Genomic DNA, 25,146 nt, shown 5'->3' with positions numbered 1-25,146 from the left:
GCTCCAGAACTCCATTAAAACATCTCTGCAAGACTCAAACCACCGCCCCCATCGTTTGTGCTATCCGCTTGTTCAGTTTTAACATATGGAGGACTGTTTCTGGGTCCAAACCTCTATAAAGTCTAGTGATTCACAGGTATAATTTTTTATTTATTATAATTTTTTTCCATTTTCAAAAAATTAATTAGATTAAATAATTTCACAAAATGAAGTAAAATCATAATGATTTGACTTAATCTTTGTGTAATAATTAGGGATTTGTCTGAATGTAAATTCTGGGCTGAAACTGAAAATATCAACCCAGGCTCATTCTGAAAATGGACCGCTATATACATTTCTGGAGAATGCCAAATACGTACCAGGAGGTATGTTTTTTTGCAGTTTTTGTTTTCACGAACCCACCAGAGGCAGCTGTGTATGCTTTTTCAGATCTCAAATTTCTCTCACGAGAGGCCGCTGTTGACTGACTGACTGACTGACTGAACAACTGACTGACCCCCCCACCCACTTCCCTAAACCCAACCGACAGTTTTAAAAAGCAATCCAGAAAAAAAAAGCTCTCGCCTGATTTTTACCACGTTTTCAAATTTTACCACATTCTCACCCTATTATTTACTTGTTTATTTAGATTTTTTGGCTTCTGTTTTTGTCTTACCTGTTTTCTCGAACCGTTCTTCGCTGGACTTGAACACTGAACCTCGAATCATGGTCAACTCCTCTCTGTGTCTCAAGTCTGCTGACGTACATGGCGAGCTACTGAACAAACTGATAAAAGCTGTCCATGCGGAGGGAACTGGTCAGCTAGTAAGCAAGAAAAGGAACGGCGTCACACCACCCAGTAGTGTTCGTTTTAAAGATGAAATGCCAAACGTACTTCTGGTTATATAATTGGCAATCTCCAGGAATGTACAGTTGAAGTCAGAATCATTAGCCCCCCTGTTTATTTTTTCCCCAATTTCTGTTTAACGGAGAGCAGATTTTTTCAACACATTTCTAAACATGATAGTTTTAATAACTCATCTCTAATCACTGATTTATTTTATCTTTGCCATGATGACAGTAAATAATATTTGACTAGATATTTTTCAAGACACTTCTATACAGCTTAAAGTGACATTTAAAGGCGTAATTAGGTTAATTAGGTTAACTAGGCAGGTTAGGGTAATTAGGCAAGTTATTGTATAATGATGGTTTGTTCTGTAGACTATCAAGAAAAAAAATGCTTAAAAGGGGTAATAATTTTGACCTTAAAATGGATTTAAAAAAATTAAAAACTGCTTTTATTCCAGCCGAAATAAAACAAATAAGACTTTCTCCAGAAGAAAAAATATTATCAGACATACTGTGAAAATTTCCTTCCTCTGTTAAACATCAATTGGGAAATATTAAAAAAAAAAAATTCAAAGGGGGCTTATAATTCAGACTTCAACTGTATATAAGACTACATTTTCAGAATGAGCCTATGTTACAAAATTTTGAGTGCACCTGACTAAACGGAAAATGCTTCATACTCATACATTCATTCATTTTCCTTCAGTTTAGGCCCTTTATTCATCAGGTGTCACCACAGCAGAAAGAACCGCCAACTTTTCTAGCATATGTTTTACACAGCGGATGCCCTTCCGGCACACTCATCCACACTCATACACGGCAGCCAATTTAGTTTATACTCATTATTAACTGTTTAAATAAATAATTTTAAGTAAGACTTCAACGTACATCATGATGATTTTAAAAATAAACACAAGCCAATTAAATAATCGCATTTTAATAGGCAGTACAATTTTATTGACAGTTAACGGGTCTATTTTATTAGTGTTGCCATGACAGCACAGTTACGCTATTATGATGTCACATGACACAGCTTCCGGGTCCAATCGTGCTATCAGATTATATGGTGACGCTTAACAAATGGTACTAATATACACTCAGAATGCTGGAATATTTTTGAAAATCATGACCACAATATTTATATCCATGTCAAATATCAGATGGCCAGAAAGTGATTGAATTTTTTGGAAATGGATATTTTTTTCTGTGGGTGCTCTAGAGAACACAGTAGATGTTTATAACCTCTATTTTATAGTCATGTCACACAGTGAAGCATTTCCATGCATGTTCACCTATTTGCTCAAATGACCTGCCGTAAAACACACTCAGGTTTGTGTGTGTGTGTGCGTGTTAGTTCTGCACCCCTGGGGGTGGGGAGGGATGCAACTTTATTTTCCACGATTGTGTCTTTTGTGATCAACTACTTTGAGGTTATCAATATTTTTCTCAGTGGTTAGCACTGTCGCCTTACAACAAGAAGGTCGCTGGTTCAGGTCCCGGCTGAGCCAGTTGTCATTTCTGTGTGGAGTTTGCATGCTCTCCCCATGTTGGCATGGGTTTCCTCTGGGTACTCCGGTTTTACCCACAGTACAAAGACATGCGCTATAGGTGAATTGAATAAACTAAATCGTCCATAGTGTTTGAGTGCGTGTGAATGAGAGTGTGTGTGGGTGTTTCTGGGGTGTGGGAAGTACTGGGTTGCAGCTGAAAGGGCATCCGCTGCTTAAAACGTATGCCAGAATAGTTGGCGGTTCATTCCACTCTGGCGACCTCTGAAATAGACACTAAGCCAAAGGAAAATGAATAAATGATTGTTTTTGTCAGCCATAACCCTAAATTTAAAAATGTTGACTATATATCCTACAATACGACTCACAAAAATGTAACTAAATCATTTTTATACCAAATTACTTTATATTGTACAGTTGTTGATATTTCTTTGCAACTGTCATTTTAAATGTTGTGACTTGTCGCAATTACCCTTTTTTATAATGTTTTAATGTCAGCAGCTTAGCTCTCTGCAACTCTCACATGGTCGCCCATGGTCAGTACCAGGATGGGAGACCACATGGGAAAGCTAGGTTGCTGCCGGAAGTGGTGTTAGTGAGACCAGCGGGGGGGTGCCCCAGTATAGTGAAGGGGGACTCTATACTGCTCAGTGAGCACCGTCTTTCGGATGAGACGTTAAACCAAGGTCCTGACTCTCTGTGGTTGTTAAAAGTCCCAGAATGTCCTTCAAAAAAGAGGTTTACCTAGACATGGGTTTACCCCGGCATCCTGGCCAAAATTGCCCACTGGCCTCTGTCCATCATGGCCTCCTAACCATCCCCATATCATAATTGGCTTCATCACTCTGTCTCCTCCCCACTAATCAGCTGGTGTGTAGTCTGGTGGATGCTGCACACTGGTGGTGAATGAGGAGATTCCCCCACAAAAATGTGTAAAGCGCTTTGAGTGTCCAGAAAATTGCTATATAAATGTAAGGAATTATTATTATTATTGTTATTATTATTATTAGAAATTCTACTTTTTTCTTGTAATTGTGACTATTTTACACAGCGACTTCATATCTCACAGTTAAAACTTTATATGTTGTACCTTAAATGTTTACAATTTTGTATATCTTACGGTATGACCAACGAGCATAGAATCACCAAGAGGCGACACTCTAGTGCGATTTGGGAAACAGCCATTAGACGGCGCGGCAGCCATTTTGCAATGAAAGTTCCAATAGAACAACAGCATATTATAAGTCTGTAAAATAAACCATTAAAAGTGTTGATGATTGTGTTAGTAAGTGTTGTATTGTCGTCTTTCAGGTTGTATCTCAGCTTTAATGCGCTTTTAAAATAAATAAATAAAAAACAAAGCAGCTGCTTGCCATCGCAACAGCAATAAGATCCAGTGGACAGCCGACCGCTTTCACTCCAAAATGGCGGAATCAGGCGCTGTGGCTGGGCGCTGCTGTTGCAATGGAACTTTTCTATTGAGTGTTGCCTCTTGGTCATTCTAAGCTCTTTGGAATGACTATAATATCTCACGATTGCAACCTTATTTCCAATTATTGCATTTTTTTAAAAAGGTCTCCCTGTAGATTTAGATTTTCCTCCATTAAAACGTCTCAGCACGACCCGCTCAGCAGCTCCCAGTCACCACTCTCTTTTGTGCGACTGAAGGCATTTAGAGATTTTGTTTGTGCTACTAAATTGGATAAATTCATTTACCCAAAACACTGAGAGTCTGACAGGTCCATTTACCAGGTTTTGAATGGTGACATGTTCACCTATTTGCTAAAATGACCTGCCGTGTTGGAGAAAACACTTTTATGTGTGTGAGTGTGTGTGTGTGTGAGAGTGTGTTAGTTTTGTACCCCTGGGCGTTTTATCCACTCTCTGGTTGTATTAAGAATGTCACAGGTACACAGGGAGTAATGGTTCAGAGTGAGCGTGAGGAAGGAACCAGTGCACATGGTGGGACAGATTTATCAGTTTCCCCATTCCCCATCACACTGGCTTGATTTAGCTATAAAGTACTGTACCTCGATTTCTGCAATATGAGATGAGAGCAAAAAGAGCCATTCAAACCTTAGTAACTGCAGTGCGCTAAAAATAGAAAGCGGTTTTAATATTCCTAATCTAGAGCAGCTACTGAATGAATAATGCTGAGCAGGGATTAGAAGAGAAAGCTTCTCTGCTCTATTCCTGGAATATACTGTATATATGGAGAAAGAGGTTTTACAATTACTTCTAATAACCATTTATTTGCAAATCAAATCAATTTGTAAAATAACTCATCATTAATAACAAAACCCACAACCCAACATCTTAACACGATTTACTTTCAAAAAGCAGTAATTGCAGTCATTATTTTTTTCATTCATTCACTCATTTTCCTTCGGCTTAGTCCCTTTATTTATCAGGGGTCACCACAGCGAATGAACCGCCAACTTATCCAGCATATGTTTTACACAGTGGAAGCCCTTGCAGCTGCAACCCATTACTGGTAATCATCCATAAACTCATTCACACACACACACACACACACACACACACTACGGCCAATTTAGTTTATTTAGTTCACCTATAGCGCATGTGTTTGGACTGTGGAAACCCACACCAACACGGGGAGAACATGCAAACTCCACACAGAAATGCCAACTGGCCCAGCTGGGACTCGAACCAGTGACCTTCTTGCTGTGAGGCGATAATGCTATCCACTATCGTGTTGCCCTCATAATTTTAACTCAAATTAATTTAGAAGATGCTTTACTGCATATATACACATACAGATACATATACGGATCATAAAATATAATTCGAGAAATTTCTTACTATTTGTGATTTGTTTTCTGAGAGAAAGTAAATAATGAAAGAATCCAATTAGGGTAAATTGTAATTATTAATTTGTCATTTTAAAAAAAGTAAGACGCATGAATATAAAAATGCAGCAAACATTTGGAAACAAAACAAAATAAATATACCATAAAGTTTTATTTAAATACAATATTATATTAATATTATATATTTAAATATATAATATAAGTCTTTATATATATATATATATATATATATATATATATATATATATATATATATATATATATATATATATATATATATATATATATTTATTTATTTATATTTATTTATTTATACAACAGTTCTGTCTGGTTCTTGAATCTGATTGGCTGATAGCTGTGCGATATTCTGCCAGTAACAGCACTCGACCCGCCTCTTGACCCTTCACCCTTGTGTATTACTGCCCCCACATACAGCAACAAGCAGAAGACACTCTACGGTTTGAGCAGTTGAGCTGTTGGACAACATAATGTACTTTTGAGGCTTTTTCAGATGAGAATGTATTTGTTTAGATTGCAACTATGCCGTTTATTTATAAGTATAGTGCCTGTTTTAATATATATATACATATAAATATATATTTATATATATATATATATATATATATATATATATATATATATATATATATATATATATATATATATATATATATATATATAATTTCTGAGAGACAGCACGTCGAGCAAAGACGGTTGACGATGTTCATCCACATAATGGTGACAGAGACCACATAATAAGCCCTAAGAGAAAACCAGCGTAATTTCAAACTACAGCTGATGAAATGCTTACTTGCTAAGTCGATCTCTCTCTTTTGTATGTTGTAGTGCTGTTTTACCAAATAAATGTTTATACCATATAATTGTAGTGTATTGAGTGTGAGATGGGACTCATATCATAAATGTGTGTTGTGTTAGCAGAAAGAAAGAAGAAATGCCTGCATGTGTTTATCGTTTTTCCTTATCGCAAACACAACAGTATTCTGGTAGTTATTGCGCTGCTTTTTTCGGGGTGTAGGGAGATATTTCTGTAGATGGATGGCACGTTCAGCCTTATAATCTTAAAATTTGAGCAAAATCACCTGTTTTGTCATCACTTTAGACATTACGCTAGAGAATCATTCAAACACTAGCTCTAAAGTGACGTTGGTGAATTAGTAATGGCTTCTGCTGTTCTGACCATCAGCTCCAGATGTGAATGAATGGCGGAAGAAAGTAGTTCCTCATACAAAAGTGTTTTTAGACTCTCCGTGTTTGATTTTCGAACTGATGTATAAACACAATATCACACTCGTAGCAGTGCAATATGGCTGTATATCAGTACTGGTGGGACACTAAGTGGGACAACGCATGCCTCCCACCAGTGCTGATATACAGCCATATCGCACTGCTACGAGTGTGATATTGCTCATATATATATATATATATATATATATATATATATATATATATATATATATATATATATATATATATATATATATATATATATATATATATATTTAAAACACTGTCGGTTCAGTTTGGGGAAGTGGGTGGGCTGGACAATATATATATATATATATGTATATATATATATATATATATATATATATATATATATATATATATATATATATATATATATGATTTAAATAAATAATAAATTAAAATATAACTACTAATAATCAATCCTATTAGATTTTAATATTCATATTAGATTTTTCTCACACATACTGTTTAGTTGCCAGTGAAATTTTATTTACTTATTTTTTTATTTTCCGGTCAGTGCAGTGAATGTTGTTTACATTTTGAAGTTTTGGATTATCCTGTTAAAGCACCCTTGAAGTTTGCAGCTTATCCAAGATGATTCCTCATCCTTCCAGTTCAGATTTCTAGACAGTCTCCAAAAATACTTAATATCAGCCATCTGCATGCATCATTTAGTTTTGAAGAGCAGAGAAGGACGGACAAGCATTTAGTGCTGTTTTTAACAAGACATGGTCCCTGTCAGGACACACAGGCGATAATGTCCTGCACACACATGCGGCGATCCCTAGTGTGTAATCTAGTTGGCAGCTTGAGGGTATTTTCCCTTTGTATGTGTGCGTGTGTGTGTGTGTGTGTGTGCGCTTGTGTGCGTGTATATGTGTGTGTGTATTCTGTCTGGTGAAAGCAGCCATGGGATTTACAGCTAATCTGAACAGCAGATGGCAAAACATCAGATATTCTGTTTGAGCAGGAGAATGGATATTTTACAACACTCACATACACACTCACACTATATCCTAGCATTAGCACACACAATAACACACACGCATTTTGGTATTGGTGCTTTATGAGGACTCTCTATAGGAGATGTAATGTATTCTATGCAAAAATGCTTATTATGTGGCCTTTCCATACACTCAACTCAGACAAGAAACATATGGCAATTTTTTTAATGTCAAAAGACCCTGTTAAGTATGATGTTTAAGCATTTGAATTACGAGGGGAACCTTAATAGACTACATTTATGTCATATAAAGCTTTTCTTACTTAGATTTTTTGTCTTGGTTCTAGTCCAAATATCTAAAAATACCTAAATCAAGAAGCATTTTCTAGACAAGCAAAGCAAATTGTCCTGTTTTAAAAATTAATGTTAAAATGAATTGAGTTTTTGCTCTGTATCATCTCTAAGTATCAAATGCAAGTCTAGTGAAGGTACACTGGCTCACGTATTTTGATTCTGCTCAAAAATGTCTAAGTTTTGGGCTGAGGTGTTATCTTTTTACTTTAAAGTACTTACGTAGGACTGATTTTCCTCCTGACCCTCTTATTGCAATATTGGTCTGGGCTCCTTTTATTGAAAACTGTAGTTTGCATCAAATCCAGACAGTTCAATATGGGATTACTATAGCAAAAAAGGTAATATTGTTGCGGTGGAACAAAGAGTTTACACTTAAATTTGAGACATGGCTTACTGAGTCCTGTAAAGTATTACACGGAAAAGATTAGATATGTGATTTCAGACAAACCAAAGAAATTCTCAAAGATTTGGAAGTCATTTTTCGATTATCTGGAGACTGACCAGTAATAACTGAGTGGTGTGAATGATTTCATGAAGCATAGCAATGTGTACAAAATACAAATTTTCACAATTGGGTATGTATTGGTATTCATATATCCAAAGACTTTGATCCTTTTTTCTCTCTTTTTTTCTTTTAGTGATGTATATATGCATGTACAGTTGAAGTCATAATTATTAGCCCCCCTGATTTTTTTTCTCTAAGTTTCTGTTTATAGGAGAGCATATTTTTTTTTCAACATAAACATAATAGTTAACTCATTTCTAATAACTATTTTATCTTTGCCATGATGACAGTAAATATTATTTGACTAGATATTTTTCAAGACACTTCTATACAGCTTAAAGTGACATTTAAAGGCTTAACTAGGTTAATTAGGTTAACTAGGCAGGTTAGAGTAATTAGGCAAGTTATTGTATAATGGTGGTTTGTTCTGTAGACAGTCAAAAAAAAATTGTTTAAAGGGGCTAATAATTTTGACCTTAAAATGGCTTTTAAAAAATCAAAAACTGCTTTTATTCTAGCCGAAATAAAACAAATAAGACTTTCTCCAGAAGAAAAAATATTATCAGACATACTGTGAAAATTTCCTTGCTCTGTTAAACATCATTTGGGAAATTTAAAAAATATATAATAAAAAAAAAAATTCAAAGGGGCGCTAATAATTCTGACATCCACTGTATGTATATATGCCATCATAAGCTCATTATGAAAACATGAAAACATAGCCCTATATACATTTCTGGAGATCACGAATTATGTAGCCAGAGGAACGTATGACTGCATTTCATCTTTAAAACGAACGCTATGGGGCGGTATGACGTCAGTCAGTCAGTCAGTCAACATCAGCCTCGGGTGGATTTATACAAGAACAGCAGGCGCGAATAGCACTCGCGAGAGAAATCTGAGATCTCAAAAAGCCTACACAGCGGCCTCTGGTGGATTCACGAAAACAAATTCTGCAAAAAATGTACCTCCTGAAACATATTTGGAGCTCTCCAGAAATGTGTATAGTGGTAGGTTTTCAGAATGACCCTGGGTTGGTACATGCAGTACATGTATGGTATATATGCTGATGTTTGAGTGGACTCTTGTAAATTTGCCCATGTATACAGTACTCATGGAGGTATATGATTAAGTAGCTACACAGTTGTGGGTACATTTGCTTATATGTATTTATATTTTAAAGATGTTTATTTATTATTATTTGCTGCCATGTGGTGGGTGGCTGATGCGGTGGCGCAGTAGGCAGTGCTGTCGCCTCACAGCAAGAAGGTTGCTGGTTCGAGCCTCGGCTGGGTCAGTTGGCGTTTCTGTGTGGAGTTTGCATGTTCTCCCCGTGTTCGTGTGCGTTTCCTCTGGGTTTTCCAGTTTCCCCCCACAGTCCAAAGACATGCGGTACCGGTGAATTGGGTTAGCTAAACTGTCCGTAGTGTATGAGTGTTTATGGATGTTTCCCAGAGATGGGTTGCAGCTGGAAGGGCATCCGCTGCGTAAAACATGTGCTGGATAAGTTGGTGGTTCATTCCGCTGTGGCGACCCTGGATTAATAAAGGGACTAAGCCGGAAAGAAAATGAATGAATGAATGAATGGGGTGGGTTTGGAGCTTGTTCTGGTTCTTTTCAAAAAAAGAAAGAGAGTTTTTCCTTAAAACAAGCTAAATAATCTGCCAGTGGGGTAAGCAAAATAATCTTATGCCAAAAGAAAAAACAAGATAACTTTTCTTATGCCATTGGTTGATTATTTTTGCTTGTTTTAAGGAAGAACTCACTTAATTTTGGCTTTTTATTTCATAAAACAAGACATTTTTTGCTTGTCTAGAAAATGCTTCTTGATTTATGATTTTTCTTAGATATTTGGACTTAAAACAAGATAAAAAATTCTGAGTAAGTAAAGCTTTTTTGCTGTGTACCCCTTATGAACCACTTAAACCAGTACAAACTTTCCCGTACGAACGCACACATGCATTCTTCCATTTTGTCACGTGACGCAGTGTGTGATAATACTCATATTAATCCAGTGACCTGGATTGAGTTTGACTGGAGGAAGCGAAGCTGACGTATCTGGAGCGCACGCCATTCTACAGCTACTTCCAGAGAGAGAGAGAGAGAGAGAGAGAGAGAGAGAGTAAAAAGAAAGAGAGAGAGAGAGACAACAACCTCACTGCCTTCTTCTGTCTCTCACACGCACACACATACACACACGCGCGTCTCGTAAGGAAGCAGAATGAACGCTGCCACAGTATGGGCTGAAGACGTCCATCGCTGAAAGACACAGGACAGAAAGAGTGCGGGAAACAACAACAAAGAAGCAGCGAGCGCGTTTCTAAAAAAAAGGAGAGGCAGGCTGGAAAATTGGTGGAAGGGAGCCGTGGAGACGGAGCGGGACAGAGGAACAGCCCGTCTGTCTGTGGCGGGACAGCAGACGCCGAACGCTCACACACGCACCATGGTGGTCCAGGCAGCCGTGACCCCCGGTAGGACCCGCAGGCTCCTGCTCAAGCTGCCGGTGGGAACACTGAGGAGGAACAGCGAGGAGAGGGTAAGACGGGATACCAGTGTGTGTGTGTGTGAAGGTTATCAGGGACTGTCAGTGGACTTGAGTTTGTGTGTGTTTGAATGCGCGCAGCTGTGGAGACAATGGAGATGAATTGCGTTGACGTAATGGACGTGCACCTGTATTGGGGATGTCAGTTTACACTAATTCCCATGATGGATTTGTTGTTTAAGTCATTTAATTGGTTAATTGTTAACCTTATTAATAGAAGACGTGTCTGTGTTATGAGCGCTTATGCAAATGAAGCTGGAAAACATCTTCATGCAACAGAAAGTGTTTTAGTGGTTGGTTGTTAAACGAATGAATGATTTAATGAAGTCGTTTAATGAATTAATATAATGACTTATATACAGTGGCAGGATCTTCGATGTACAGTACACACTGGCAGAGGTTACATGTTTGAGTGTGTGTGAGCAAATATTTGTTGTTAATGTAATGCTGGGTTTACATCAAACGTGTATTTAAAGGGTTAGTTCACACTAAAATAAACATTAGCTCAACATTTTAAAACTGTTGAATTGAATTCACCTTTATTTCTTTAGCGCTTTTGCAATGTAGATTTTGTCAAAGCAGCTTAACATAGAAGTTCTAGTTGATTGAAACAGTGTCAATCCAGTTTTCAGAGTACAGTTCGGTGTGGTTTAATTTTCACTGCTGAAAGTCTAAACACTGAAGAGCAAATCCACTGATGCGCAGCTCCACAAGTCCCACAAAAGAACACACAAAAGATATATATATATATAATTTTTATAATTTTAATTTTTTTGAAGAAGTGCTGGCATTCATTGACTTCCATAGTAGAAAACAAATAATATGGAGGTCAATTGGTGCCAGCATTTTTCATAATAACTTATTTTGTGCTCAACATTTATTCGTTCACTGTCCTTCGGCTTAGTCCCTTATTTATAAGGAGCCGCCAACCATCAACTATTCCAGCATATGTTTTACACAGTGGATTTTGTGCTCAACAGAAGAATGAAACCCAAACAGGATTTGAACAAATAATAAGTAACGCTTCGATGCTTTGCAAAATGTGTTGTTGTCTTTCCAAATGTGCAAATTGTGCGGATCAAGGAAAGTCTGGAGAATGTGAAAAGTCTTGTGCCATTTAGGTATTAGCTCATATCATTGGTCTTTACATGCCTCAAATGGTTAATATTTTTATACATAATGCAAATCAGCCAATGTACTAATTGGGTTAGATGATATGTTAATCCATATCAGATAATTAATTTTTAAAAGTCTGTTTCTTCAAGCATAGTAGCTTAGGGTTTTAATAAACTCACGTTTGACACTTCGTTTTTCATGCTTCTTATTAAAGAGAGAGTTCACCCAAAAATCTGAATACTGTCATCTAACTGTCGTTTACTTTTACTTTACTTCTTCCAAACCTCTTTGAGGTTTTGTTGAACACAAAAGAACTCTGTAAAAAAATTAGTGACAATAGTCAAGACAGCAAATATTTTTAGGTTGCTTTAACATATTTTGAGTTAATCAGGTTTCTAAAATAACTAAATTAAAATAATACTACATTTTCTAAGCTTTACAAAGTGTGACTTAATGACGTTAGGTGAGACGACTAGAAAAGTTGATTTCATTCAACTTAAAAAATGTAATCAAGGCAGCAAGTTTTTTTTTCACAGTGAAGAAATGAAAAATGTTGCAAACCATTAGCCATTGACTTTCATAGTATTTGCTTTTTTCTATTATGGAAGTCAATGGCTATGTTTTTCAGAATATCTTCATCTGTGTCAAGAAATTTCTTTCTTAATGATGATGTTAATGATAGCTGAATTTTTGAGTGAATTGTCCCTTAAACCAGCCATCAATAAGATATTATCCTCAATTAAATGATCTTCGATTAATCTTCGGCAGATCTCTAGTCTGCTTTATAAAGACTGAGATTTGTGTTGTTTTATTGTTTCGAATGGATCTTAACAAAATTGTGGTTCTGGCTTTCTGGGGTCTATGATGGTATGACTGACAAAAGGATTGTGTAATCGTGTTTGTTCACTGAAGATGCAGGTATCTACTAAACATCACTGTTATTACCCATAAACACGCAGAAACCTGCCCAGTTATGTGAATCACGCCAGCAGACATAACTCTCATACATTGAGCTGAACTGAGCTGAACTTGACTGTCATTTACTGGAACTGCCACAGGGAACAAGTTTTGTCCGTACTCTGTGTGCGCGCGTGTGTGTTTATTTGCGTGCCTTTTTTGTGACATGTAAGGATACAAATGTGCGTAATGAGATGGGTATTACAAGGAGAATGTGTTATGAGGACAGTGCCTCATTTACCCTTCTTTCAAAAGGCTTATAAATAATAGAGAATGAGTTTATTTGAGAGGGTAAAACTGCACAAAGTTTCCTGTAAAGGGTCGAGTTTGATGTAGGGTGATAGAAAATACAGTTTGTCGAGTAGAAAAAGCATAATGCATATGGAATGTCCTTACAAGTCTCAAAAACAAACCAGTTTGTGTTTATGGTTTTGCTTTCATTCGGTGTGGGTGTGTATCACTCTGTATGTTTGTGGGGGTGTAAATTATGTGACTTCAAAAGAAGTAATAATTTAATGATCATAGAGGTCCAGATTATTGAAAAAAGTTACAAATGCAGATTAGTGAGATATTTATATTTATTTTAATTTATTATATTTTATTCAGGAAACACATTTTAATTTGATCAATTCCTTAATATTCAGACTATCTTCAAATGATATACTGATATGATATCTTTTTCTTCAGTGTGTACCCTTAAGTGAGATTAAAAAACATTTTCAAATCATAAAAAAATATTAAATTATTATATTTAAATATTTACATTTAATAATTTACATTACATGTTTAAGTTGTTTATCTATAAAAATATAAAAGAATTGTTTTAAATAAAATATTGATACTAATAAATAATAATTGATACTAATAATAATTTATATAAATAGCTAAATATTTTTAGTTATGTGTGTGTGTGTGTGTATTTGCGGAGACATAGGCATATTTTTATTATCTTTAAATATAAATAATATAAATAATAATAGTAATGATAATATTAATAGCAATGCTAATTAATTACTATTACATATTCTATATAATATTTTATAAATTGATTTAATTGGAATTCAAAATGACATAAATGACACAAAAGCTTTTGAAACTTTACATTTTTAAATTAAAATGTTCTCATGCCAAATTTAAATCCAGTCCCACACGAAAATGATAAGAAGTGTTTAATATTTCACAATGCCGTTGTACACCGCTCTCTTTTTAGCGATGAGACAGATGTGTGTAATTATAGCAGTATGAATTATTGATCGGAGGATTTCCTCACGCACGTTACTTTTGCAGCTCTCCCGCTGAGCTTCTCCTCCTCTTCACTGTGCTTCTCTCTGGCCTCGGGCTGGACTTTTAGCTGCTGCGAGTTTTAATGCAGAAATTACAGTGACATTATGCCATGTACTGCTCACAAGCCGACTCAAAATGCTCACTCTCTTAAACATCCGGCAGTGAGGGGTCATGTGAATCTGTGTGTGCAGATATTCAATAATACAACTTGCGTTAATGAAGATGGCTGCAATAATTATGCATTATTTAAACTGCTTTTAGGAATATTTAAACTGTTGATTTTTGTTAATCACAGCACCATTCATTCATTCATTCATTCATTTATTCATTTTCCTTCGGCTTAGTCTCTATTTCAGAGGTCGCCACAGCGGAATGAACCGCCAACGGCAAATATTTAATGTAGCGAATGCCCTTCCAGCCGCAACCCAGTACTGGGAAACACCCTTCACTCTCACATTCACACACACACACACACACTCATACACTACGGCCAATTTAGTTTATTCAATTCACATATAATGCATATCTTTGAACTGTGTGGGAAAACCGGAGCGCCTGGAGGAAACCCACATGAACACAGAGAGAACATGCTCAGGGAGAACTCCACACAGAAACGTCAACTGACCCAGCCGGGACTCGAACCAGCGAACTTCTTGCTGTGAGGCGACAATGCTAATCACTGAGCCACTGTGCCGCCATCACAGCACCATATGCTTGAAAAATTAATAGGTTGTTTATTTTCAAACATAAACATTTTCACACGTTAATCTTGCCTATGACATGCCCAAGATATTGATTACAAATGTTTTGATTCTTCCGTAAATGCTCCATTTCTTAAAATTAAATGACAAATCTATGAAAACTACAGTTAAAAACATAATTATTAGCCAAACAGATTGCTGATTGTTCCGACTACTTATTTAAAATGAGTTGAAACAACACAATTCTGGATTTTTTTTGACAACTTAATTGTTTTATGTTATTTAATCCACTTAAATTTGTAAAAACTAACAAGTGAACTTAATTCCTTCATGTTGTCCCAACACAAATCCATTGTGTGGAACAAAGCATTTTTTTTACAGTGTGTGAAATTGTATTTTTAGATTTCCAAGGTGCTGTTTAATGGAAAGATTTTTATAACATAAAAGCTTTAATAATTAATTTTGTAACTAATTTATTTTGTCTTTGCCTTGTTGATGGTGCATAACATTTTATTAGTTATTTTGCAAGATGCTAGTATTGTTATGATTATCAGCTGGAGTGCCTATTAAACTCATGACAGAGCACTCCAGCTTATCTGCACTCTATTGGTTATTTACATGGACTACAACTGCCATGAGTCTTTGCGCCAATCAACACCCACTACAGCTGTAAACAATCTGGACTGACAATCAGACTGACTCATTATACTCCCTATATCAATGCCATTCTAAGCGTTTACCTGTGTTGGCCTCTCTGTGGGGCAGCACGGTGGTGCAGTGGTTAGCAAAATCGCCTCATAGCAAGAAGGGCGCTGGTTCGAGCCTCGGCTGGGTCAGTTGGCATTTCTGTGTGGAGTTTGCATGTTCTCCCTGTGTTGGTGTGGGTTTCCTCCGGGTGCTCCAGTTTGCCCCACAAGTCCAAAAACATGTGGTACAGGTGAATTGGGTAAGCTAAATTGTCCGTAGTGTATGTGTGTGAATGAGTGTGTATGGATGTTTCCCAGTGATGGGTTGCAGCTGGATGGACTATCTTGATTGTCAGCACATCCTGTCATAACAAGTACAGTGGTCCCTCGCTATAACGCGGTTCCCTTTCTCGACCTCGCAGTTTAGCGGATTTTTTTTGGTGCAATTTGACATGCTTTTTTTCTACAGCGCTTTGTCTTCTGCGTCCTGATTAGGGCGTTGTGTTCTGCGTCCTGATTGGTTGTAGACCATTGTCAATCAATCTCCTCCGTGCCATGTCTCCTGTACAGTACAGAATGCATTCAGCTTGCCAAATTTACATGAATCTTCGATCGCTAGCAGTGTGACTCTGAAGTGCTGTACTGTATGTTTGCAAGTTTTCTCCGACGAAACGTTCTGCACTGTCAAAGGCACCTGCGGTAGCACTCAAAAGGCAGAAGAAGGTGCTAACTATGGCACAAAAAGATAACTTCTGGACATGCGAAAGGAAGGTAAACGTTAAGCGGATGGAAGGCGTCATTACAGATTATTTTTCTACGAAGGTTTGAACTGTGGGAGTGTTTAAACAAAAGAGAAAAGTGTGAAAATGTTAATGCCTGTCTGAGAAAAGTGTATTTCAAGAGTTCACACTTAGATATTGTTTAACAAACGTTAGCACACGCTAGATCAAGTGGTTCTCGTGAGCTCCGTGTGGTAAAGGAGGAGAAGGGGTGGATGGGGGGTTTCTTTGGAAAAAAACAAAGGTAAGGGTGTAGTTCTAGCTAGGCTACTTATAGTGAGTTTGGATTAATCTGATTGGCTAACTAATGAATGTAGATGGGTGACCAGCTGCAGTCAATCATATCACATGCTCCTCTCGAAATTAGTCTGTGAAACTTCACAGAGTGTATAGTGAGGGGTTTTACAGCCTTAAAACATCTATAATAATTGTAAAAAATAAAGCTCATTACTTCACGGATTTCGCCTATTGCGGGTTACTTTTTTAGAACGTAACTCCTGCGAAAATCGAGGGACCACTGCATTCAGTGTAAAGTGCAGTTTATAAGCTAAACTAAATTGATTAGGTTAACTAGGCAAGTTAGATCGAATTGAAAAAAAACATTTCTTAATAATTTTAACATTAGCAGTTTTATTTTTTTATCCTGGCAAACTAAAAGAAACACGAAGTTCTGCAGAAAAGAAAATTGTAAATACTATAAACATTTTTCTGTGTTAAACATCACTTGGACATCATATTTGAAAAAGAATTGAACATTTAATAATTTTGTTTTTAACTGTAGACTGATAAAAATTATTCAAAGATGATTCCTTGAATTTACTCTATTTTTTTTCTTTTTTTTTAAATTAAGTGGTTGTAAACAATTCATTCGGGCTGAATTTAACCAACCTAATTAAGTTGAACATTACTAAATTTAAATTCACTCCATATAAATTGTTTGCAGAACTTTTAAAGCATTTATTAATCATATGTGATCATTTCTGAGTTGATGTTTAGTAACTCATTAAAATCAAAAGTTGTGTCGGCGCAGTAACCTATGGTTAGCTCGCTGACATATGGAGCAGTAGCACGTCAGGGCGTCCCGAGTTCGAATCCTGGCTCGAGGACATTTCCCAACCCTAGCCCCTCTCTCTCTCCCACCTCGCATCCTGTCTCATTACTGTCCTATCTAATAAAGGCCAAAAATAAATCTTAAAAAATAATCTAAAGTTGTATCCGCTTTATTTAACGTGGCTAATAATTACTAATAAAGATCATTGTAACGTATTTCTTATACTGCTTAATGTAATTTATTCAAACGTTTATACTATATATTAAAGCAATACACAAAAATATATAAAGTAACTTTTCTTTAGCGCATACAGTATTTGATTATTGTGATAATACCATACACTGAGATAAAGACTTCAGCGATTACCACAATTTGATAAGTCCTATCCCTAGTGTGTGTGTGTGTGTGTGTGTAGCCCAGATTGACTGTGATTCTTCATTACAGTGAAAGCGGCTTTAAAAAGCTGTGTTTCCACCATCAGCAGCATCTACACTGATCTATCAGGAATGTCTTTAGCACACTCCACAGAACTGTACGCCGTGACTAATGTGAGTTTCTCTTGATAGCTGCTTTAAGGGCAGCTTTGCACTGAATGCATGTGTAAGCATGAAGGAGAAAGAATGCATGGGTCGAGACTGAAGATTCTTGGCCCATCAGGATGAACATACTAAACAATCTGAGATGTTACTGTACCTGATGATAGACAGTACGAGCTACAAAATCATTATTTGTTTTAATTATTTAATTATTATTATTTAACTAGATATACATATATTAAATAAATATAAATAATAAATAAATTAGCTGTTGTGTATGAGTGTGTATGGGTGTTTCCCAGTCCGGGGTTGCGGCTGGAAGGGCATCCAATGTGTAAAACATATACCGGAATAGTTGATGGTTCATTCCGCTGTGGCGACCTCTGAAATAGAGACTAAGCCGGAGGAAACTGAATGAATAACGTGTATATCTTTTTTTTCATATAGCAGCTGCCACTCTTGCTCTCTCTTCCACTTTCTCAGTTCTCCAGCTGTCTCCTTCAGGAAGGTCTGTTTAATCTATCGTGTGTCCATATGGGTCATAACTAGGGTACAGATGTCTACAATCCTGTTTAACCATCAATTATGAGCTGCCAATCAGAGGAAGAGTAAGAGTTCATTCAACCAAAAAGACTCCGACTGATGAGTTTAATCACATGAAGATGCCAATCACCCCAACACTGGTGCTTTTAGGCATGATGGACATTCTGATATTCTTGGTTTTGTCCTGTGTTTTCAGAAGAGAGTTTCTTCAGGTTGAAACACCGCAGGCTAAAACACTTTCAGGGCTTTTCATAGTGTATGTTCAGCCTAATATAAAAAAAACATTCCAAATACTCTTACACTTCAGCTATTTGGGTTTGTAGATTTCAATAAAAGTACATATAGTATTTTCTTAACTAAAAATATGTTTGTTTTTGAGCCATAAATCTTCACTTCTTTTCTTTTACAAAAACCAAACCACACAGTTTTGTTCATCTCTATATTATGAAGGCTTTTTACCAAGGGATACGTTCATACAAAATTTGCTTGATTACATACAAAATGTTATTCTATTACAAAAATTATATATATTTTATTTATTTATTATAAATATATATTTGTTTGTTTATTTTATTTATTTATTTGTTTGTTTGTTTGTGTATTTTTGTTTATTTTATGCGTTTTATTTTTGGCAAATTTACACCTCTGTAATATGTCGTGCTTTAATATGTCAAAACATTAAACAAGAATTTTGAATATATTTAATAAAATCATGCATCATTTGTATATGCATAAATGGGATTGCTCATCTCAAAAATGTAAATTACCTTATCATTTATTCTCGCTCATCTGGTTTTAAACATCAATACTCTCTCAAAAAAAGATATTTTGAAGAATGCTGGTTTCTGGCCCTCATTGACTTCCTTAGTAGGAAAAAAACAAATACTATGGAGGTCGATCTTTGACAGCTATTAACATTTTTCAAAAATATCTTCTTTTCTCTTCAGCAGAAGAAAGAAACTCATAGGTTTTGATCAAGTGAAGGGTGAGTAAATGATTTTAGAATTGTTATTTTTGGGTGAACTGCCCCTTTAATGTAATGTAACCAACTATTTCCCCCTATTCACCTGTAGAGTCTTGCTTTAAGAGTCGGTGCTGGTCTTAATGATGGAGTGTTGTGTGTCTCCACTGATTGGCTCTTTTGAAACAGGGTTGTAATTTGGGGATTTCCTGTGAGGTCGGCAGACGAGGTTTTGTGGGACGGCAGCGGTTGATAAGGCATAACCATTGCTATTAGAAGACAAAGTGATTTAATCAAAGGAACAAGGGCTTCATTCTCCTTCACTGATTAACAGGCTCCTCAGACCCCCTCCTTCCCAACATTGTTTTTTTTTTCCTTCCCCTTTTCTTTTGTTTTTGCTCTCTGCCATCTCTTGTTTTCATCGGTTTGAGGGATTCTGACTCTGAGCTTACACAGACAGCAGACAGATCTCAAAATAAAACAAAAAATGGCTGTTTCATCCCAAAATCAATAGGAAAAACATGAAAATTATAATGGAATGGTTTGTTTTATTATTAATCTTTATTTATTTATAACTTACCTAATTAATGGATTCATTTGCATTGGAGTAACAAGAAACCAGAGCAAAAATACATTACATTTTCATGAAAGTAATGTCACATTACACAAAAAATCCGCCTTTATTTTAATGAAGCAAGTGTTTTATTTTTATTTTTTCCTGTGGATTCAAGGTGTAAAATGACCTAGCTATGTTCATGATGGGTTATCTCCAGTGATGTAAATGAATAAGTTACAGATACTCAAATTACTGTGATTGAGTAGTTTTTTCTCAGGAAGTTTAATTTACTAAGTAGTTTTAAAAAGGTGTACTTTCCCTTGAGTACATTTTAGTGCTGTATCAGTATTTTTACTCCATTTTCCTTCAATCTGCAGTCACTACTTTATTTTTTCTTGTCTTAATGGATTGGCTGAGTAGAAATGTCAGTCCTGTAATTCCCATCCAATCAAATCGCACATAGAAACTAAATCGCATCATACTGAACAACCTCAGGACATGGGCGCTTTATAAATGCAGCAAACCATTTGGAAGCATTGAAAGTGTCCAGGAAGATGTCCAAAATCTCCACACGAAGTGACAGAGAGACTGTTTAGAGTGCATGTCACTCATCAGCAGATGAAGGATGCCCACTTTATGATGACTCAAATCACTAAATGGCCTTAAACAATCAGTAGATTCACTACAGAATGTTACGTTTTCACACACACTCACAATTGCATGTAAATGCATCAACCTTTCACAGCATAATACTCAACACTTATGAGCATTTGAGTAAAGGGCTACTATTTACTCAAAGTCTGAGTAATATTTACTACAGGTACTTTTACTCTACTTCTACATCATTTTTCAACATAGGCTCATTCTAAACATGTAGCCCGATATACATTTCTGGATATCGTGAATTATGTAGCCAGAAGTACGTATGGCTGCGTACTTCTGCGTGCGGGTCAATCGGTACTTTTGAAAACACTATTGGTTGGGTTTAGGGAAGGAGGAGGGTGGGTCAGTCAGTCAGTCATTCATTCAGTCTGTCAGTCAGTCAACAGCAGCCTCTGGTGGATTTACGTGAGAAGAGCAGGTGCGAATGGCACTCGCAAGAGAAATTTGATACACAGCGGCCTCTGGTAGGTTTGCGAAAACAAAAACTACAAAAAAACGTACCTCCTGGGACGTATTTCGCTATCTCCAGAAATTTAAATAGCGGTATGTTTTCAGAATGAGCCTGGGTTGACATTTATGGGCAAGTAATGGTACTTTTACTTGAGTACGATTTTTCAGTACTCTTTTCACCACTAGTTTTACCTAACAGCTTATTGCATTTAAACTAAACTAACAATTTTATTACTTAGAGTCAGTTTGACTGATGTAAGCTGTGATGACTAGAAAGCTTCAGTTGCTTCAACTAAACCATTTTAGACAGCAATATTTTTTTACTGTGCGATGTGTTTGCATGAGCTTCTTCTCTTCAGAAGGTTAATGTAATCATGTAGCTGCAGGGCTTTACATAAGAGTAAAATCTTCACGCTTGTTGGACATTTGTGACAAACAATTATGTTTTGCTCCATTAGATTGAGACAATGAAAGAATTTTTGTCCTTTATGTCTCTTTTGCCCTCATACCCTCTACCATTCATCCGTCTTTTCCTCCCTCCTCCTTCAATCTCTCTTATCCAAGCAATGGCAATCGTTTATCAAGCTTTTTTTTCAAGCTCTTCGGTTCTATTTCCTGTCCTTTCAGCTTCCCACTTCCTCCTCCTCATTTCCTCTTTTTCAGTCTTTTTTGAGGTCAATTTACAAATTTATCTCAGCATGTAATACGGTGTGACCAGTTGCCGATTTTCTTAGCCAGGTTTCCAATCCAACGCTCTCAGCGAAACAACAGTAGCAGAGTTTGGCTGTGGAAAACAGTTCCTCCATGTTTAGCGGACCGCCGGGTTTCTCCTTGGAGACCCTTTGTTGCATTGGGTGGATTTGCTGCCGTCTGTGTGTCTTTAATTGGGTCTTGTTTTTGTGTGTATGCGTAGAGTTTGTCTCTGGGCAGTGCGCTAACTCTCGCCTGATCGGCTGAGTGCTAATTGAGGCTTGTTAAATTTAACCATTCTGTTGCCTCCTATTAGGAAGCAGGTCAGGCATGATGGAGGCAAAATGGGGATTAATATGCAAGCAAGCTTGTGCAAAGTCAGCTGTCCTTTAAAATGCTGCAAACTAACACATTCACAGTTTACAATGCATCTGTGGCATGCGGTTTTAAAATGTGTGAAAGATGCGTCTTTATTTATTAAAGCAGCAGTTCACTCTGCCAGATTCCACTTTCAATAAAGTTATCATTTACTTCTAAACTTGGATGAGTTTATTCTGTTCAACACAATAGAAGGTATTTGGAAAAGATTTTAATATCCAGAAAGTTGATGGTCATTATTTACTTCTATAGTGGGGAAAAAATCCAATCAACTAGAAGTGGTACTCAAGGTTGGCCAATCGATTTGGAAGTGAACTATTTTAAGGGCAGATTTTATCCAAACAGTCAAATATGGATGCCTTGTTCATTGACTCATTTGAAGGAATATCCATGTTCAATGCTAAAAACTAATGGAGATAAGGTTATTTAAAGGCATTTGTTGGTCTTAAATGGTCTACCAGTCTTGTATTAGTTTCTTCTGTTGAACACAATTGAAGGTGTTTGGAAACAAATGTTAATATCCGGACAGTTGATGGTCATCATTTACTTTCATAATAGAGAAAAAAGTATAGCAACGAGAAGTGGTACTCAACGGTAGCTAATCATTTTGCAACTGAACTACTTTAAGGCCAGATTTTATGCATATGGTCAAATATGGATGCCTTGTTCATTGACTCATTTGAAGGAATATCCATGTTCCATGCTAAAAACAATTGGAGATAAGGTTATTTAAGGGGATTTAGTTGATCTCAATTGGTCTACTAGTTTTGGATGAGTTTTTCCTGTTGAACACAATTGAAGGTGTTTGGAAACAAATGTTAATATCCAGACAGTTGATGGTCATCATTTACTTTCATAGTAGGGGACAAAAATAGCAACTAGATGTGGTACTCTGTGGTGGCCAATCATTTTAGAACTGAACTACTTTAAGGCCAGATTTTATGCATATGGTCAAATATGGATGCCTTGTTCATTGACTCATTTGAAGTAAATTCCATGTTCCAAGCTAAAAATGAATGCTTTTAAGGAGAGATTATTTAAAGGGATTTGTTGGTCTTATTTGGTCTACCAGTCTGGGTGGTTGGTTGGTCAAGCCATCATACCTTTAAGGATGGTTTCATATTTGGCAGATCTATTCAGTCAGCATGAAGTGGACATTTGTCTTTTAATCTAAATCCATGTTATTTATCTTTATGTGAATAATTTGCCCTTCACTTGTCAGTTTGAACTGACAGATGCTTAAAAGGAAACTTTTTGCAATTCTGAGTCTCACACAGGTGAGTGGGTTTGCTAAACTACCTGTAAGACACACTTTCTCCTCTTTGTATGCTCAGAGGAAACAAAAAAACAAACAAAAGATTTACAGTAAATTAAACTTGTCATAGCATTTATATGCTGATGTTCTCTGATGATTTGAAGTGCTTCTTGCAAGTAGCTTTGGATAAAAATGTTTGCTAAATTAATTAATGTAGATTTAATCAGATTTTGAATCAAAATGTCACTGCTTGATATTCCAGTAATTGAAGCAGAGGCCACTTAAACCACGCCCCTTTCTTACAATTGAATGCAATCATGTCCGCCTCCATTCACTCAACATCCATTGGTGGAACCAAAGTCTCCACCCTGCATTTTGATGCACATCACAATAAAACATCTTTCACTTTCATTATAATGCAACTTTAAACCTTTTTAACTGTGTAGTCGCCAACATAAAGCATGAATTTATGATAAGAATGTACAACATCTTGAAAGGCATTTCCTTCTTTGCCTTTATACTTCGTGCTCTGTGGTAGAGTTGGTTATTGTGAAGTTAATATGAAAGCATGTCTTACGTGACGAATTGATCATTTAGAGCTCTGTCACATCGTCATGTACTAGTTTGGCCCTCAAGAAATCCGCAAGCACCATTCTGCCACTATTGCTTTTATTGTTTTCTTCTCCATTTGGACATCCCCTCGAGCTCAAACTGATCTTTAGGAGGAAAAGCATGCCACAACACACATACACACAAATGCACACACATACAGCTATGGAAACAATGAAGAGGCCACATGAAAATGTATTTGAGTGAAAACTCATTTTTGTTTTATTGTGTGAACTACTGATTCGTCTGTTTTTAAAAATAAAATTGTAAGTTTGTTACATAAAATAACAAAAAATATGCAATGTTTTCAGACTTGTTTATATTCATTTTTTTTAGACAACACAATACCAATGTTCAGAGGAGTTTGAGGGATAATTCCACCAAAAATGAAAATTTTGTCATGGTTTACTCATCCTTTACTTGTTTCAAATCTTCAGAAATGTCTTTCTTCTTTTAAATACAAAATGAATATTTTGAAAAATCTCTGGTAACTATTAGCCACGTTTCAATCCACATATTTTTATGTGCATTTTGCATATGTGCATAAAAAATGGTGATGGAAACACCAATATTAAAATGAGCATAAAAATGTATGCGCATAACTGAGTAGGATCAACTTTTTATTTGATAACAAAAGATGCACATAAACTATGATAGTAACACTTACACAGAACAAATTCCAGGACTTCCAGTTAGGTGAGCTATGGAGTAGGACGTGTTCGCTAGGAGGTCCAGCAGAATTTGCAATTATTTTTGAATTAATGCACATTTTTACTTAATATTAAGTGCCTGCAGATAGTGTGCCTAACGGAGCTCATTTTAAACTAATCCTGTACAACGAAGATGAAAACTTAAGGCAATAAAGGGGCTAACGCGCAGCCATTGCAACAGCGCCCTGCAACAGCTAACGCATCCTCGGATGAACGTGATATGGCCACGGGGGGTCAACGGACTGAGCTCGATACGGCTTCAGGCGACATTCAGACTCTTAATACTGAAATAATTTCATCACTACGCCGGGATCTGGCAGAAATATTTCGCTCCGAACTACGGTCCATGCTAGGCGATGACTTATCGACCATCAAAAGTGAACTTCAAGCCGTGAATGCGGAATTCTCCAACACGATGGTATCGATGCAAACTGAAAT

At 36.4% G+C, this 25,146-nt stretch overlaps 1 protein-coding gene across 7 annotated transcripts in view; it reads left to right on the top strand.

The window, feature by feature from the left end:
• frmd4a (FERM domain containing 4A) overlaps positions 1–25,146 on the top strand; it is a 255,772-nt gene that overhangs the window by 60,134 nt on the left and 170,492 nt on the right. For 5 of the 7 annotated variants that reach the window (XM_056478921.1, XM_056478922.1, XM_056478920.1 and 2 more), the window contains exon 1: positions 10,348–10,777. The exons of the other annotated variants lie outside the window; for them this stretch is intronic. In XM_056478921.1, coding sequence (XP_056334896.1) covers positions 10,685–10,777 — 93 coding nt within the window. In that variant the 5' untranslated portion in view covers positions 10,348–10,684. Of the gene's footprint in view, positions 1–10,347; positions 10,778–25,146 lie in introns of those variants that run through there. 7 annotated transcript variants of the gene reach the window in all.

The sequence above is a fragment of the Danio aesculapii genome, chromosome 18, assembly GCF_903798145.1.
Source record: "Danio aesculapii chromosome 18, fDanAes4.1, whole genome shotgun sequence".
Classification (NCBI taxonomy): domain Eukaryota; kingdom Metazoa; phylum Chordata; class Actinopteri; order Cypriniformes; family Danionidae; genus Danio; species Danio aesculapii.
This window is presented reverse-complemented; position numbering and strand designations above follow the sequence as displayed.